Consider the following 17467-nt stretch of genomic DNA (forward strand, 5'->3'; position numbering starts at 1 on the left):
CTCTGCTGTGAAAAACGGGAAGAAAAAGCACCAAAGTTTATCCATTCTCTTTCAACAGCTGCTGGATGAATACGTGGTTTCCCGTCCTGCAATGGGAAATTAGCTCATCAAAAAAAGTTTTCTTTTGTTTTCATTATTGGTCCCACAAAGGTCATTTGAAAGAGCTGTAGATCTATCATCCCAGATAAGATAAGGTAAATGAGAGCTGGAGAGACATCAGACAACAACAACAACAACAAAAAAAGAACTTAGCACACACAGCATAATTTGCCCAAACCAAATACACACACATTATAATGAACCTAGTTAGTGTGCGGTAAGAATGTTGTTTCATGTGGGCCACAAGAGTTGCATGCCTTACTCACCAGGAAATACTTCTGCTTCCCAAGTTGTTTTTGGAAGTCAGCCCCAAAGACAGCAATCTGCCCATCGTAGCGGCTACCACACTGTCAGAGACAGAGATGGCAAACATTAATACCCATTAATAGGAAAATTCCACACCGGAAGTAAAATGAAACCAGACCAGTTTCTCAAGGGCATTCCCAGAAAGTCTAGTTGGCATCATGAAAGAGAACAGATTGAACAGAATGAATGAATGAGCTGGAAGGGATGCTGGAAGTCTTCTAGTCCAGCCTCCTGCCCAAGCAGGAGAACCTATACTATTTCAGATAAGTGACTGTCTAGATTCTAGACTCTTCTTAAAAACATCCAGTGATGGAGTGCCCGTGATTTCTGGAGGCAAGCTGTTCCATTGGTTAATTGTCCTTATTGTTATGAAGTTTCTCCTTAATTCCAGGTTACTTCTCTCTTTGATTAGTTTCCAACCATTATTTTCTTGTCCTGCCCTCTGGTGCTTTGGAGAATAATTTGACCCCCTCTTCTTTGTGGCAGCCCCTCAAATACTGGAATACTGCTATGAAAATGTTTCAAACAGCCACAAGTGGAAACCTTTCTAAACAGAGTCGTGCTGGGTCAGACCTGAATAGTTTGGGGAAAAAGGCAAACTATGGAATGTAACTACTCACTGGGGCACAGTTTTCCTCTGTCAGCTGCTCCCCCTCAGGCAGGCATTCATAAGCATCAAAGTACAGCCACTGATCCAAAGGGGTGAATTTCCCTGAGACAGCCTGCAAGCAAAATAACATAGAAGCTTTGCTCAAGCAAAAGATTATAATGAACACTGTGGAAGGTGGAGTCCAACACATCTCGATCTTAAGCTGTAAAGCAGGCCCAGTTTCAGTAGGTGATGTCTTCGCTTATTGTGTCTCATTATTCAGAAAAACCACATCTTTTGGTCTTCAACTCAACTGTTAAAGGCACAAAAGCCCCTTGGGGAATGGGAAGATTGGTACTTCTTCACCATTCTAGTCAGTTCACTAATCTTGTTGAGCACTAATTCATCCAGGAGGAACTTGACAGAGTGGCTCATCTGTATTGCAACAGGCAGAAAATAAATTACGCTAGGAAAAGAGAAAACGAAATGCTTGCAGTTACTACCAACCCAAGGCAGACTGGGTCCCTGTGCTCTGGAGTCATCCCACATGAAATTAATTTCTATGTGATTCAAATAATCTTTAATCCAGCCTTCTGCATTTGTCACTTGCAACAACTGGTCAGTTATGGTACTTTGTGGAGAATGGTCTCTGAATCCAGAGGACTTCTGTGATGAAACTTCATCAGTCCAAATCTTGTTACAGAAGGCAAAACTGCAAAAGCCTTGGCATCACCCCTGAATAATACACACACTGCTGCCTATCATACTGAGCAATATTACATTCTATTAAAGTTAAAGTAATTATTCTTTCATTTACATATATATCATCAATATTATTACACACTGTATACAATCTATTCTCATTCTCTGTTTCATTTAAGGGGGTTATTTGTCATGAATGTTGTCTATTTGGGCAATGTGCACTGTACAACTGAGAGGAAGTCATAGGGCCAAAAGGGAAACTTAACCCACTTTACCAAATGAGATTTTTAAAAACTACATGTGCTCAAGTGTAATGCCAATGTCCACCACTGTATTTCCCCCCGCCTTTTTAATGTTTTTATTTGTAGCTATCTAGAATTGCTTAAGGACAGATGGAATATATATAAACGAATATTTGTGTGTGTGTGTGTGTGTGTTTGTTTGTTTGTTTTCGTAGATTTTCACGGGTGTAGGTATGCGTCTTGTTGTATTCGGGTCTTTTCCCGTGTAAGATTGAGATTATCTTGACAACGTTTCGGGGAGGTCCCACTCGCCATCTTCAGGCTGGTGTTTTCGGCTTCATGCTTGTGCGAGTAAGGCATGGTCGGAGCTGTTGTCTTTCTATAAATCTTGGTGGGGGTGTGTGGAGTGCTGGCTTTGTTGCTGTAAGTGGGTTGATTGGCTGTGTAGTTGCATCCTGATTGGTAGATGAAGTTGATGTTTGTAGATTGGTCGGCTGTTTCATATCAGCCTGTGTGGCTGAGGTACTGGCTGTGTGTCCGTTGTTCCCATCCACCACCCAGGTCGTTACAATACAAAAGAACAATGGACACACAGCCAGCACCTCAGCACACAGGATGATACAAAACAGCAGACCAATCTACAAACATCAACTTCATCTACCAATCAGGATGCAACTACACAGCCAATCAACCCACTTACAACAACAAAGCCAGCACTCCACACACCCATAGCAAGATTTATAGAAAGACGACAGCTCTGACCACGTCTTACTCACACAAGCACGAAGCGTAAAACACCAGCCAGAAGATGGCGAGTGGGACCTCATCGAAACGTTGCCAAGACAATCTCAATCTTACAAGGGAAAAGACCAAAACACAAAAAGAGCAGCATATATATAGTAATATATTGTATTTTAATAACAAAAACAAGAATAATGATAATGGCTAAGAGCAGGAAAGTTGAAGGAAAGAGGCAGAGGAGTGAATTCAGGTTGCACAAGACCAAGCCTTAAGAAAAATACATACAAAGCCAGAATTGAGAAGAAAGCAATGTCAGCAAATGCTGCCTCTGCAAAGAAACTGGAGAAACAGTGGATCACCTAGTTAGTTGCTGCAAGAAGATCTCACAGACAGACGACAAATAATGGCATGACAAAATAACAACAACGGTGCATTGGAATATGCACAAGAAATACTCCAAAAATCTAGATAGAGGTTGCAGTAGTCAGAAACAACAGAATAAGAGAGAAAAAAGGACTGGAGAAAAATCTCAAAATACAAAGACCTGCAAAGAAAAGCAGAAAAATTATGGCAAAAGAATAGTGCCAACATGTGCTCAGAGTGCAATCCCAAAAAAATCTGGAACACAATTTGAAGACCATTGGCATTGACAAAAATCATCATCAGTCAATTGCAAAAGGCAGCTTGCTTGGAACAGCTTACATCCTGCTACCATATCTTTAACACTTATCAGATAACAGTATTTGCCTATCCCAGGTCCTTAGGAAGGACTCAGTAGGTTGACACAAACAGTCTTAATAATTGTCTGACTGTTCAACCAAGCATAATAATATCATACTGTAAGTCATTGTCTGCAAACTATAATGGCTGTCTACATATATCATACTAAACCAAATATTCAAAAGAAAACCTACGCAAACCATATTATGGCTCAGCATGAATCAAATTGGGAAATTCCAGGACTGACAAACTGAAGAGCCAGGATTGTAGACAAAGAAGAAAGCAAACCTAACAGAGATTGATAGCTGGAGGGAGCCAGTTATGTGTAAGAAGACTGCAGCTCAGAGAGGATATGTTACAGGGAAACATAATTTGACTGTACTAGATGTAAATAATTAGAGTTTTATCCAGCCTGTATTTCTTCTAGAAGCACAAACCAACTTACATGGGGATTTCCTTCATTGTGATGACTGCAAAAAATCTGAGATTTGCTGAGAGGGTGAAAAGCCCAAAGTCACCTTTTAAGTTTTCACGGTTTTAGTCTGGTAAATTAAATCTCAATAAATGAGAGTATGATATTGCTCTTCTTACCCATTCTTGCTCTAGGATTGTAATCATTATATTGCAATACATTTTGTCTGACAAGCTAGGGATCATCTGAATCCTGATCTTTAAACTCTCTTCTTCATTTCTTTTATTTTAAGTCAACATTTGGCCATTGTAGTAGTCTTACAATTGTTACATCCTTTAGTTCATTCCGTTGTTTTACATATCTAGAGAAATGGCTAGAAAAATCCCAAGTGATTTTTCCCTTAAGGTGCTCTGACATATCTTGTGATTAGTAATACAGATGGCCAGATTTTAGCTATTTGGTTACCAATATATTTTGACTTCCGGTAGTCAGTATGTGTCAGAGCTCTGAGTAAAGGCTTCAACAAACCTCTTATCAACTCATAAAAGATCAAAGCTAAGGTGTCTTTTGTGCAATCCGTCTGCCTCCTTTATGGAATTTTACCCAGGTTGTAATGGTTGAGACACCACCCCCTATTTCTTAAGTTTCCTGTTTTTTTCCAAAAGCTCCTTCCAGGTTTTGCTTATCACAAAAAGATATTAAAAAGTTAAGGATGGAGAAGCTGCTCTATGCCATTTATCTGGTAGAATCAGAAGCTGCCTCGTAATCATTTGCAAAAGGCCCTACAGAAGTAAGTCTGAATCAGAGGTTTCCTAAGTCTCAGAGTGTCCTATAATTATGGTACATTTACACTGGCCAAACTTTGCTTCTCAGAAATTAGGAAGCATGTAATAAGAAAAGGTGTTAAGTGAGAACAATCCAGCGAAGGTTGAGTCTGACAGCAGCCCTTTTATACGGAGCTGTCAGACCCTTCGACCAATAGGATTAAACCTCTGTTCCTGCCGGAACAAAGGACCTTGGTGGAAACCACTGTAGTTGGTATAAGTATCTAATACCCCTCCCCTCTTGGATGGAACAATCCTACTTGTTACGTAGTCACGCAGGTAGGCGGGCTTTTGGGTAGCTCTGCCTGACCTGCGCAGTTCAGTAGGAGGGGTTTCCTTGGACAGGTAGGATGGACCTGTTTGCTCTGCAGCTCCGCTTGGTGGAAGCTCCTGGAACCTTTCACAGGTCGCAGCTGGAGCTTCTAGAGCCGGTTTGCTCGGAGCTCACTGCGGGCCTTCAAAAAAGCCAGGTAAGTTTCCCGGTACCATCGGGCTTGAGCTGGCCGTGGAAGGAGTGAGTGTTTGCTCCGTTTAGGTAGGGCTTTGGCTAACTCGGGCAGGAGTTACCTCTGGTTGTCTAAGAGTGGAGTTGGAGTTGGTAAATATGCCTTCTCCAATTCCTACCGTCCTCAAGTTCCCCCAGCATAGTTGTGGGCATATACCAAATCCCCTACACTAAATGTCCGAATCTTGCTTGTGGAGTCTGGGGGCGATGAGGCAGAATAATTAGGGTGTAGCCGGTCTAAGTGGGACCTTAGCCAGCGACCCATGAGAAGCTTGGAGGGGCTTCTCCCTGTAGTGGCACTGGGTGTGATGTGCTGAATTAGCAAATAGTGATCAACCCGTGTTTGCCAATCTTCCGGGCCCATCCTAGAGAGGGCCTCTTTTGCAGATCTCACCATTCTCTCCGCCTGACCATTGGAGGCCGGATGGAATGGCGCGACGAGAGCATGCCTGATTCCCTGAGCTGCTAGGAAGATCTCAAATTGCATGGCCATGAATTGGGGCACGTTGTCAGAGTCCAAGATGTTGCCGTCGCATTTCAAGGCGTTGATACCGGTCACCTCTAGGCCCAGAGCTTGGAACCAATCTAGCCCTAGGAGGCTCTGCAGGTTGCCGCTGACCACTGTCACTGGGAGTTTCCCGCTGAACTGCTTGAACTTCATCTGGAAGGTGCCTTGGCCCACAATGGGAACCCGGTTTTCCTGGTAATCGCGTAGGCGGATGTCAGGGGTGCGAAGATGCTGCTTCTTTAGGCTCGGGATAGCCTGAGTTAGGGTAGTCTATGTCATGATGGTCAGTGTTGACCTCGTGTCGATCTCCATCTCACATGGAGAGTCCTTGATGAGGACTGTGACCTTCAGCTTTTTTGGCCGCCTGGTGCGGGCTTGGCCGATTGATGTGTGGTAGGTGACTCTATTGTCGCCCTCTGAGCGCCGTGGTGGCTTCTGCCAGGCCCCTTGGTTGGGCCTCTGTTGGTGGTTTGGTGCATTTCTAGGCTGCCAGGCAGTGGCAGGGAATTCGCTCTGGCACACCTTGGCGATGTGCTCCTTTTGCTCGCAGCGCTGGCAGGTGGTGTCACGGAAATGGCAAGCCAATCTGGCATGTTCTCCTCCACAGCTAATGCAAGGTGGGAGACGTGGTTTGAATTCGCGCGCCGGCTGGGTGCGGCTATTGCGCATGTGGCAGCTGTCATCTTCCTCGCCCTCAGAGCTCTGCCACCTCATGATGTATGCGTATACTCTTTCGTGCATCTTGTGCAGCGCTTTGGCGCTGCAGAGTCTCAGTAGAATTGACACCTGATTCAGACGTCCTGGCCTCGTCCAATGTGATCTGCAGAGTGAAGTTAGATTTAGCAAGTAACCTCCAGTGTAGGTTAATGTCCCGCACACTGCAAATTATGCGGAGCAGGTCTCGGAATTCGTAGTACACTGCAGCCTTGCGGAGCGCCGCAACGTACTCGTTAATTGACTTGCCCTCTTTCTGGTTTCTGATTTAAACTCATGCCGGCGAACGTGCTTGGACGGCTTGGGTGCATAGTGGGTCCTCAGCGTCTGCTGACACACGGACCAGGCGACTGATTGTAGCAGTGTCGGCTCAAAGAGGTCTTTCGCCATCTCAAACATTTCCCGGCCACAGTACCCGAGGAGCATGTTCTTCTTGTGGCCTTCAGAAAGGCCCATGAGGTCGTTTGCCTTGAGGAAGCAGTCAAATCGTAGCATGTACGAGTCCCAGTGCTGGGTCATATGGAGTCGGTGGGGTGTGCATGGCCATTTTGTGTTCAGAGGGCATTTTGAGGTTGCCGCTCAAAAATGGCTGCTCGAAGCCTCGCTGAGCTCCGGGCTGGATGTACTTGCTGGATTACTACGCTCTTTTGGTTTGCCTAGTTGCCTTCCAATCCCACCCTCGTCGCCAGTGTTAGATTGAGTAATGGATAGGCACACACAGGCTTAACGGTATCAACAGCTCTTTATTAAGTACAAGTGAGAACAATCCAGCGAAGGTTGTGTCTGACAGCAGCCCTTTTATAGGGAGCTGTCAGACCCTTTGACCAATAGGATTAAACCTCTGTTTCTGCCGGAACAGAGGACCTTGGTGGAAACCACTATAGTTAGAACAAGTATCTAACAAACCCCCTTCCCACCAAAGGTGGTTCCTATTTTTTCTACTTGCATTTTTTATACACTTTCGAACTGCTAGTTTGGCAGAAGCTGGGACAAGTAACAGGAGCTCACTCCGTTACGTGATGCTAGGGATTTGAACAACTGAACTGCCGCTCTTTCTGATCGACAAGCTCAGCGTCTTAGTCACTGAGCCACTGCGTCCTTTGAAAAACAGCCTTCAAGTTGCTCATCTATCATGTGGCTACAATCTTTCCGCTATGGTAAAATACATTACAGTTTTGTTTAAGATATTGTACTGATTAGCTCTAATTATAAATTAGCATATACAATATGATGCAAATCAGCAGGTTTTTTTCTTGAGATGCATTTCTTCTTTTGGGGTGATGTTTAAATGGCCACCCTTCTAAACAACAGTCTCTGGAGGGAGAGTTTCTCCTCTCTTCTCTAACCTCTTTCTAACTGGTGCAACTGAGAGAAAAAGAGGAGAGAAGCTCAGCTTCCTATCTTTCCTTAAAAGTGATTTAAAAGCATAAACTGCCATCTGGTGGACATTTTATGAATTATGAGCAAAACATTCTTGTATCCGGTTAGATTTTATAACACTGTATAGAATAAAGAACAACAGAGTTGGAAGGGAAGGGACCTTGGAGGTCTCCTAGTCCACCCTCCTGCCCAAGCAGGAGACCCTATACAATTCCGGACAAATGACTGCACAATCCCTTCTTAAAAACCTTCTGTGAAGATGCACCTAATTCTGGAGGCAAGTTGTTCCACTAATTTGAAATCCATTCCATATATTGTAATCCATTCCAATTAAGACAGAAAACCCTTCTCTGCTTGGTAGATGGACAACACTGAGTTAAAGCTAAAACTCTGCTAGTGTGAGTAGTAAAAATTAACATTAAATAGTCTTTAATTGTCATCTTTCTTAACAATACCTTGGACAATCTATGAGTAGTATTTGTTGTTGTTAGTTTGCGAAGTTGTGTCCGACCCATCGCGATCCCATGGACAACATTTCTCCAGGCCTTCCTGTCCTCTACCATCCTCTGGAGTCCATTTAAGCTCACACTGACTGCTTTGGTGACTCCATCCAGCCACCTCATTCTCTGTCGTCCCCTTCTTCTTTTGCCCTCAATTGTTCCCAGCATTAGGTCTTCACCAGTGAGTCCTTCCTTCTCATTAGGTGGCCAAAGTATTTGAGTTTCATCTTTAGGATCTGGCCTTCTACAGAGCAGTCAGGGTTGATCTCCTCTAGGACTGACCTTGCAGTTCGATCACCTTGCAGTCAAAGGGACTTGCAGGAATCTTCTCCAGTTCAAATGTCTCAATTCTTTGACGCTCAGCCTTTCTTATGGTCCAGCTTTCACAGCCATACATTGCAACTGGGAAAACCATAGCCTTGACTATACACATTTTCCTTAGTCGAGTTCTCAGATTAAAAAAATCCAGCTTTTATATGCCCTCACGCTAGAGCAGGGGTCCCCAATCCCGGGTCTGTGGACTGGCACTGGTCCATGGTCATTGAAAAGTGGGCCACAAAGTGGTGGGTAGGTGCCTGAAGCTTCATTTGTGCACAAGAAGCCACCATCTTCCTCTCCTGTCGCTGCTGGTCCGCAGAGCCAGAAAGATGGGAGACTGCTGCGCTAGAGGATATGTGAGTCCACTACTTTAGATGAACAAGGAGGAAAAGCAAAATAAAGATAGACTACAAGCTGATCAGGAAAGGAATATCATGTTATCTGGCTCCAAAATTACGGCTAAATATTGTGAAAGAAATATCTTGAACATTAAAAGATATGTCCAGACTGAAAGCGGTGAAACTTTCTTAATCATGCCTCTATTTAAATATATATATATATAGTGGACAAAATGATTACCAGTGCCATCACAAAACTTCTCATGCAGCTTCAAAACCATTTCTTTTAGTTTCCTATAAGAATTCATAGTTTAGTATTGTATACTGCTCTCATGCATTCAAAGGACTTCGTGTATTTTATTAATTAATCCTTTCAAGAATCATATCAGTTACGTCAACAATGTTTCTCTACTTTCTTTTTTTGCACATGAGGAATATTGAGGTTGAAAAGGGTACATATTGAATTATTCTCAAGAGGTGAAACCTATTTCCTGATTTTTAGCTTTTTTTAAGGTGCTACTTTATATTAGATATCTCTAGCATGATTATTAATTATTGTGGGTATTACTTACATTGAACTTCTCAAGGAGCTCAAGGCAGGGTATCTAATATTCCCCCTCTCGTTTTAATCTTGCAATCATTTTATGAAGTTTGCTAGGCTGACAAGAGACAGTGGGTTTATTATTGAATGTGGACTTGAACCTGGATTTACCAAATCCAGTTTTTTAAAAATCACTGGACCATTGGTTTTTTTATTCAAAGGCCATGTCTTAGCAGAATTTCCTTAACACTTAATAAAATGGACTTAATAATTAAAGGTTTGATCTGCAAGCAGGTTGGCATAGCCTCCTATGGGATGATAAAAATAAAACGCACAAATACTTTCAAAAACATCTACCATATTTTTCGTAGTATAAGATGCACCGGAGTATAAGACGCACCAAGGTTTGAAGAGGCAAATTTTTTTTAAAAGTAGGTAGGTAGATAGAGGGATAGAGAGGAAGAGGAAGAGAGAGAAATACAATAGGTAGTTAGGGAGAGAGAGAGAATAGTTAGATAGGTAGGTAGATAAAGGGATATATATAGAGAGAGAGAGAAATAGAGAGATATAGAAATACAGTAGGTAGGTAGGGAGAGAGAGTGAGAATAGGTAGGTAGGTAGAGGGATAGAGAGAGAGAAATGCAGTAGATAGGTAGGGAGAGAGTGAGAATAGGTAGGTTGGTAGGTAGAGGGCTAGAGAGAGAGAAATACAATAGGTAGGTAGATGTTTCCAGGTGTATTTATCTATGTGCTGGAGAAGGAAATTGCTGATAACCTGCAGCACCTAATACTTTGTTTCTGTTGGCACAGGACCTGATCAATGTAATTTTCATCAATCAGTTAAAGAGCTTTCCAAAAGGAAAAAAAAATGTTTGCACTCGGCAAACCTCCCCAAAACGGCCCGTTTTTCACAAAAACTGGCCCGTTTTCCCCCCAAAAAACGGCATGAATAGCCTTGAGGTGTGCTCCTGGAGGGTGGGGGGCCAAAAACGTGCCTGTTTTTTGTCAAAAAAATTGCATGCATAGCCTTATGGAGGCTTATAGTGTGCTGCTGGGGGATGGGCGAGGGGGGAGAAACAGCCCATTTTTTGCTCATTTCTGCTCTCCCCAGCCCCCAGGAACTCTCTGAAAGCCTCCATAAGGCTTTGCACAGCCATTTTGGTGAAGGGGCGGGGCTTCGTGAGGCAAAAAAATGCTGCATTCGATGTATAAGACGCACCCAGATTTTAAGCCTCTTTTTTGAGGAAAAATGGTACGTCTTATACTCTGAAAAATACGGTAATTAGAAATGCGTTATTGGAAAACTGGCTCAAAAAAACCCACTATGTGAAAATCCCGAATTGGCTATCCCTGACAGAAAGGACGACGCACCCAAATTTTACAGATATGAATAAAGTGTTAAGATACAGAGACTTAATTAACAGACAGGGAAATTTAAAAACAATCGAAGAACTGGTAGAACAAAACATGAAAGTTGACTGGCTAACCTACTTGCAAATCAAAACTAAACACAATAATGATACTAAATTATACGGTATCGAAATGGAACCACACGAATTAGATAAAATAATCCAAAACTCAGAAAGAAAGATGATAGGGAGAATATATAAATTTCTGCTTAAGTATAAAATGGAAGAAGAAATTGTGAAAGAACAAATGGTAAAATGGGCACAGAACTTTGGCTACAATATTGAATTAGATAAATGGGAAAAAATTGGGGGAACAAATTTAAAAATGACACTATTGGTTGCATACAAGGAAAACCAGTACAAAATGTTTTACAGATGGCACCGAGGCACCAGTAAGGTTAGCAAAAATCTCAGCAAATATCTCCCCAAAATGTTGGAAATGTGAATCAACACACGGAACATATTATCACGTATAGTGGACGTGTGAGGAGGCTAAAAAGTATTGGAAAAGGATAAAAAATTAGCTGCAGTCAATAACAGGAGTCAAAATAGATAGGAAACCAGAAGTTTTTCTACTAGGAATAATGACTGCGAAATATAAAAAAGAAATCCAGTATTTATTTTACACATAATTATGGCGGCGAGGATTGCCTTCACTCAGAAATGGAAAAACAAACTAACTCCAGGCGAAGATGAAATAATAAGAAAGGTTAAGGACTGTGCCGAAATGGACAAATTAACAAAAGAAATCCAGGGAAAAGAAGAAACAGAATATTACCAGATATGGGGAAAATGGTATAGGTGGATGGAGGAAAGAAACAAGGATCAATGAAAGAAGTCAATAAAACTCAAAAATAGAAGTTAAGGAGAATTAACATATATCTATGCACTCAAGAGTGTTTAAATTTATTACAGGTAGATAGATGAGTAAAATAAAAGGGTTAAAAATGGTGAAATGCAAATGAAATATATTAGAAGGCAAAATAACATAAGAATTGTATCAATTTGAAATTGCTATTAGAAAAAATAGGAAGTTCCTGTTTGTACCGTATTGTGTAAATGTAGTGTACGTCTAAGTTTTGTGTGTGTGTGTACTTGTGTGTTTGTAAATAAATTTTTAAAAAAGAGCATGGAGGGGAGCTGAACTCCTTCAGCAGGCAGCTCTTTCAGCCAGCCCCCAGAGACAAGGAGCCTGGGGTGCTTCCAGTGGTGGGCTACTGCCTGGTAGGACTAGTTCGGCCGAACTGGTAGTTGTAATCACTGGCTGTCCACCCGCCCCTGAGCTATCCTTTCCATATATAGCGTATTTTTTGGAGTATAAAACGCACCAAGATTTTGAGGAGGTAAATTAAAAAAAAAATTTGCAATCTGCAGACCCCCCAAACCCTCTGCACGCCTCATTTTGTTGTGAAATACGGGATATGCAGAGAGCTTGAGAGGTCTTGTCTACTTGTCTTTAGAATGAGAATATAATTCTTGGTTTAATAGGTATTCATCTTGATTTGACATTCTTCCTCTCAACCCTCCCCTACCCAATTAATTGGTTTAATGGAGGATTACTGTATTTTTCAGAGTATAAGACAAACCTTTCCTCCCAAAAAAGGGTGAAAATCTGGGTGCGTTTTATACACTGAATACAGCATTTTTTGCCTCCTGAAACCCTGCCCCCTTTGCAAAAATGGCCATTCATAGCCTTTAGGAGGCTTCCAGATTGCTCCGGGGGGCTGGAGAGGGCAAAAATGAGTGAAAAATAGGCCGTTTTTTGCTCATCCCCCCCCCAGCTCCCAGGAGCACTCTACAAGCCTCCTAAAAGCTATGCATACCCCGTTTTTTGACCAAAAAATGGGCCATTTTTGGGAGGTCTGCAGAGTGCAAAAACTTTTTTTAAATTTGCCTCTTCAAAATCTTGGTGCGTCTTATACTCCGAAAAATATGGTAACTATGAATATGGATGTTTAAAATGTTGGAATTTCTCCATACAAGTGTGCATATATTCCAACGTGTTCACTTTCTATCATACCACAAATCCTTTTTCCTTTTCCCATTTTGTTTTCATTTTTGTTATTTCTCTTTCCTATTTGTTTTCATTTTCTTTTTAAAACCATATTATACTTGATGCTTAACTACTGTTTCTCTCTTTAATATTTTTTTTAAAGCAATCAAATCAGTCAGTCAGTCAACTCTGCCTGTTCTGCTACTCACCTTTAGGACTTCTTGAGCAGCAAGGCCTCCAATAAGGCTATTCATAGGGCTCAGATCCCCCATACATCCATACGCAAATGTCCGTATCAGATTCTCTTGTTCCTGATCCATATCGGGGGTCCTCACTAGCTCTACTAACATGTCTGCATCCGCCTGCCAAGGAATAATTACTGAAGTTGAAGAAAAGATTTGGCTGGGGAAGGGAAGGGAAAGGGAAAGGAAGGGAAAGGGAAAGTAAATAGCTGGATAGTTAGGTTGGCCAGACTTACCCGATTCTGAGGGCTAGGAAGTCGACCAAATTTATTCTGGAATGTGTCAAGTGCCTGAAAGGCTGCATGAAGAGTGCGATAACGAAACATTTTCTTTCTATCTTGGGTGTTTATCTTCGGATTAGCCATGCAGGCTCGCAGAGACTTCTAGGAATATCAAGAAATAAGCAAAAAGGGAAATCTGTATCTAATAACACATCCTTTCTCTCAGATACCATATCTCAAGATAGTATTCTCCTGCCACAAGAATATGTGAAGCCCAGCTAGCTCAGGAACGTCTACCTCAGCAAGTCTCAGATTTTTGAATTTTATATCCAACATCACCGTAACGAAGAACTGGAGATAGAGATATAATGACTCCGTAGTGATGGGTCCTTTTCTGTACGCTGCAAGGAGAGTCCAAGCATGGGTTAAATTCTGTCTGACTGACCTGGAACTGAATTGAAAGATCTTCAGCCACGCCTCCTCTTCCAGTTCCTCAGATTTTTCGATGAAGGTATGGACCTGTAACACTGTTCAAATGTGGTTCCATTGAGTCTGTTCTTAGTTCAAGTCAACATAGATTGCATAAGTCAAGTCTGGTAATGAAGTCACAAATTCACATCAAGAAATCCAATGTGTATACACATGGAAGCTCTGAGAGAGACCCTAGGGTGGGGTTGGACTCTCCTCACAGTGTACAGAAAAGGACCCTTCAGGTAAGCCAATAGAGGAGGCCTGGTGGCCAGCGGCAAAGCAGAACCCTCTTCCTTGGGGGACTTGTACCTGGAGAAGAAGCAAGGGAGGTGAGAGTTCTCCGGCCGATCTTGAGGAAGAGGTCCAGGTGCAGACGCCACTCCGAATGATCGATCATGGCCCTGCTCAACCAATCTGCCTGGACATTTCTCACCCAAGAGATGTGCTCCGCTCGAAGGGACGACAGATGTTTCTCCACCCACTTCCCCAGATGTTCTGCCTCCGCCATTAAGGACTTGGAGTGAGTGCCCCCCTGGCGGTTGACATGTGCCTTGGTGGCCACATTGTCCGTTAACAGCATCATGTGCTGGCCCTAGATGGTCATTTGAAAGTGAAGGAGAGCTAGTCTCGCCCCTTTTAATTCCAGCCAATTTATGTTGTGTTTGAGATCGCCTTCGGACCGCCTGCCCTGGGTAAACTGAGTGTCCAGATGTGCCCCCATCCGGAAGAGACTGCCCTCCGTAGTTATGGTTAGGCGATGTGGCTCGCGGAAGAGACTGCCCTTGGCCAGTGCAGGAGAGTCCCACCACCGCAGGGACTGTTGGACCTTGAAGGGAACCAGAATCGGAGATGGGGAGTTGCTCTTCTTGGCCCTTTGGTGGGGTAGAAGGCACCATTGCAACTGTCATGAGTGCAGCCTCGCCCACAGTACTATCGAGAGGCAAGATATCATCTTGCCTAGGAGCTTTGACAGCAGGACTATGGGTGCGGTCCGTGAGGCTCTCACCTGAAGAATCAGTTGTCTGAGGCTGGAGATCTGCTCCTGCAACAGAAAGACTTGGCAACTTACAGTGTCTATGATGGCACCGATACAGCAACCTGGTGGTAGGGGTGAGATGGCTTTTGTCCATGTTGATGGAGAACCAGTGGCCTTGAAGAGCTCTAATGGTCATCTGGAGGTCTCTGACCGCTTGCTGGCGGGACGGCGATTGGATGATGATGTCATCCACGTATGCTTGAAGTCTCACTGGAAGCGACCTCAGAGCTGCTACCACAGCTGCCAGAATCTTTGTAAATGTTCTGGGGGCCGATGATAGGCTGAACAGCAGGGCCCTGTATTGATAGTGCATTCCTGCATAGTAGAATCTCAGGAACCTATGATGGGCCTTGCGGACAGGGATGTGAAGGTACGATTCTCTGAGATCTATTGATGTTAGTAGATACCCTGGCCTGATGCAGCTCAAGATTGACTGGAGAGACTGCATTTTGAAGCGTTTGTATGCTAGGTGGTAGTTCAATCTCTTTAGATCTAATATCCCCCCCCACCTTCCTGAGTTCTTTGGGACTAGGAACAGGATTGAGTAAAAACCTGACCCTTCTTGACCTGCTGGTACTGGTTTTCCTGAAGGTGCTGGATCTCTTGCTCCATTAGGGACCTTTTGGCTGGGGAAGAGGGAGTGGGGCAGCGGATGAAGTGGCGAGGGGGAGGGGAAATGAATTCTAGGGTCAGACCCAGACGGATGGTCTGAAGTACCCACTGGTCTGAGGTTGTTTGCTCCCATCCGGCCTGAAATAGTTGCAGGCGCCTTCTGATGAGAACCATCAGCTGATTGTCACTTATAGCGACGGAAAGGCTTAGAGCCTGATCTGCCATGAAAGGGCCACTTGGAGAAGGACTGTTGTCTGGCCCTGTACCGAAAAGGCCAATGGTCCTATGACCGGTCCTGCCCTTGATTGTATGGATGGTGATATTGACCAGTGCTAGTGGACGGTTCTGAGGAACGAAAGGATTGCTTTCTGAAATAACCAGAACCTTTGCGCTCCGTTTTCTTGGTGACAGACGGCATAATCTTCTTTTTGGCCTTGTTTTCGACTGGGACAGGTTCTAAGTCTTCCCCGAAACGTTTCCCTCCCTTAAAGGGGGCAGAGGCCAACTTCCACTTGGACCTCATGTCTGTGTTCCAGTGAGGAAGCCACAAGAGCCGCTTGGTGGTGACATTAGAAGCCAGAGCCCTGGAAGCGAACTTAGCGGGAGTTGAGGGTGGCATCCGCAGTGTATTTTGTTGCCGCTAAAACTTTATTGAACTCCTGCCTCAATTTAGTGTCTCCCGCCGGAAGCTTAGCAGAAATCTGTCTGAGCCAGAGGAGAGAGGCCCTGGACATTAAGGACGCTGAAGTGGCTGTCTTAATGGCCCAGGCAGCCGCCTGCTGGGTCTTGTGACAAGCCCTTTCAGATCTCTTATTCTCCACTTTCAAGCCCTCTAATAGGTCAGGAGGCAAGACTGAGGAGGATGTTAGGGTTTGTACCGGAGGATCTACCTGAGGCAATTTTAATAAGTCCTCCAGGGAGGCATCCACCATATAGAGTTTTTAATCACTGCTACCAGGCGTGGCTAGAGTGCCCAGTTGAACCCACTGACGCTGCACTATGTTCAAAAATAATTTAGGAACTTGCACAATCTCCTGGGGAACAACTGGTTTCTCAAAAAGACCTTCGCTAGGGTCTGATGGGTCTACTGTTGCCGGATCGGTGGCAGTTATTCCCATACGGGTTGTTGTTTTGGCCTTGGTCAAGATTGTCTTGAACGAAGCATGTTTAAACAACCCAGTGAAGGCTGGCTTATCCATGACAGCTCCCTCGTCCCCGGAGAACTCCTGCTCTGGAAGGATGTCCTTATCGACAGCTGAATCCTCGCTGTCCAGCGAGGAATAGGGAGAGACGGATCCCTGGGGAGCCTCTGAAGAAACAGCCTTAGAGGAAGAAGACCTGGCCCTGCAATGTCGTTTGGCACGTTGTTTGAGACCCTCTGCAATGCCCTTGGATATGGCTTGGCTATAACATCCTGCATTTCCAAGGAGAGGACTGGCCCTTGTCTTCTACAGGCCGCCTATGCTTAGTGGCCTGAAAGGGCAGAGGATGTTGTGGAGCCAGTAATAAAACTGGAGGAGAATCCTCTGCTTCTAATGAGTAGTGAAACGAATCAGTATTATCCCCCAGGGATGGTCTAGGGGAGTTAACTGACTCAGAGTAAACATCTGATGAAAATTCCTGGCCCTGGTCCTCACTATCCGACCATGGTGGGTCCTGATTAGTAGGTGCTGGGGCCTCTGGTGATTCCACTGCAGGAATTGGAGAACTAGCCACCGGTTGTTACTGGGCATGTTCAGGTTGTTTCTCTGGTGCTTTTTGGTGCCTGGGGGCAACTTGATCTTGGGACTTTGTTCCTTTCTTTCCGCCCACCTGGCTCTGTCTGCTGAGGACCTCTGAGGCTGCTTTGCTAGCCTGCCTGGTAAGGTTCCTGCTGCTAGAGGGCCCTGGCTGCGTTGCCTCCTGATGGGAGTTGTCTGCCATTGTGTTGTGAGCAAGTGTAGTCTGGGCACCACTCACCACCTGGAACACAGTTGGGGTAGCTGCAGTTGCTGGTTCAGAAGCGGAAAGAACGCTGGCTGAGATGAATAATTCAACGGCGCCT

General features: G+C 44.1%; 1 protein-coding gene across 2 annotated transcripts in view; it reads right to left on the reverse strand.

Annotated features, from left to right (window-relative positions):
- The window catches only part of UBA7 (ubiquitin like modifier activating enzyme 7), a 69918-nt gene that overhangs the window by 31456 nt on the left and 20995 nt on the right, over positions 1-17467 (reverse strand). For both annotated transcript variants that reach the window (XM_081970985.1, XM_081970984.1), the window contains exons 9-12: positions 13320-13466; positions 13051-13203; positions 1026-1127; positions 366-446 (exon numbers count right to left, since the gene is read on the reverse strand). In XM_081970985.1, the coding sequence (XP_081827111.1) occupies positions 366-446; positions 1026-1127; positions 13051-13203; positions 13320-13466 (483 nt within the window). The remainder of the gene's footprint in view (positions 1-365; positions 447-1025; positions 1128-13050; positions 13204-13319; positions 13467-17467) is intronic.

The sequence above is a fragment of the Natrix helvetica genome (assembly GCF_964273705.1).
Source record: "Natrix helvetica genome assembly, chromosome: 1".
In the NCBI taxonomy this organism is placed as follows: Eukaryota; Metazoa; Chordata; class Lepidosauria; order Squamata; family Natricidae; genus Natrix; species Natrix helvetica.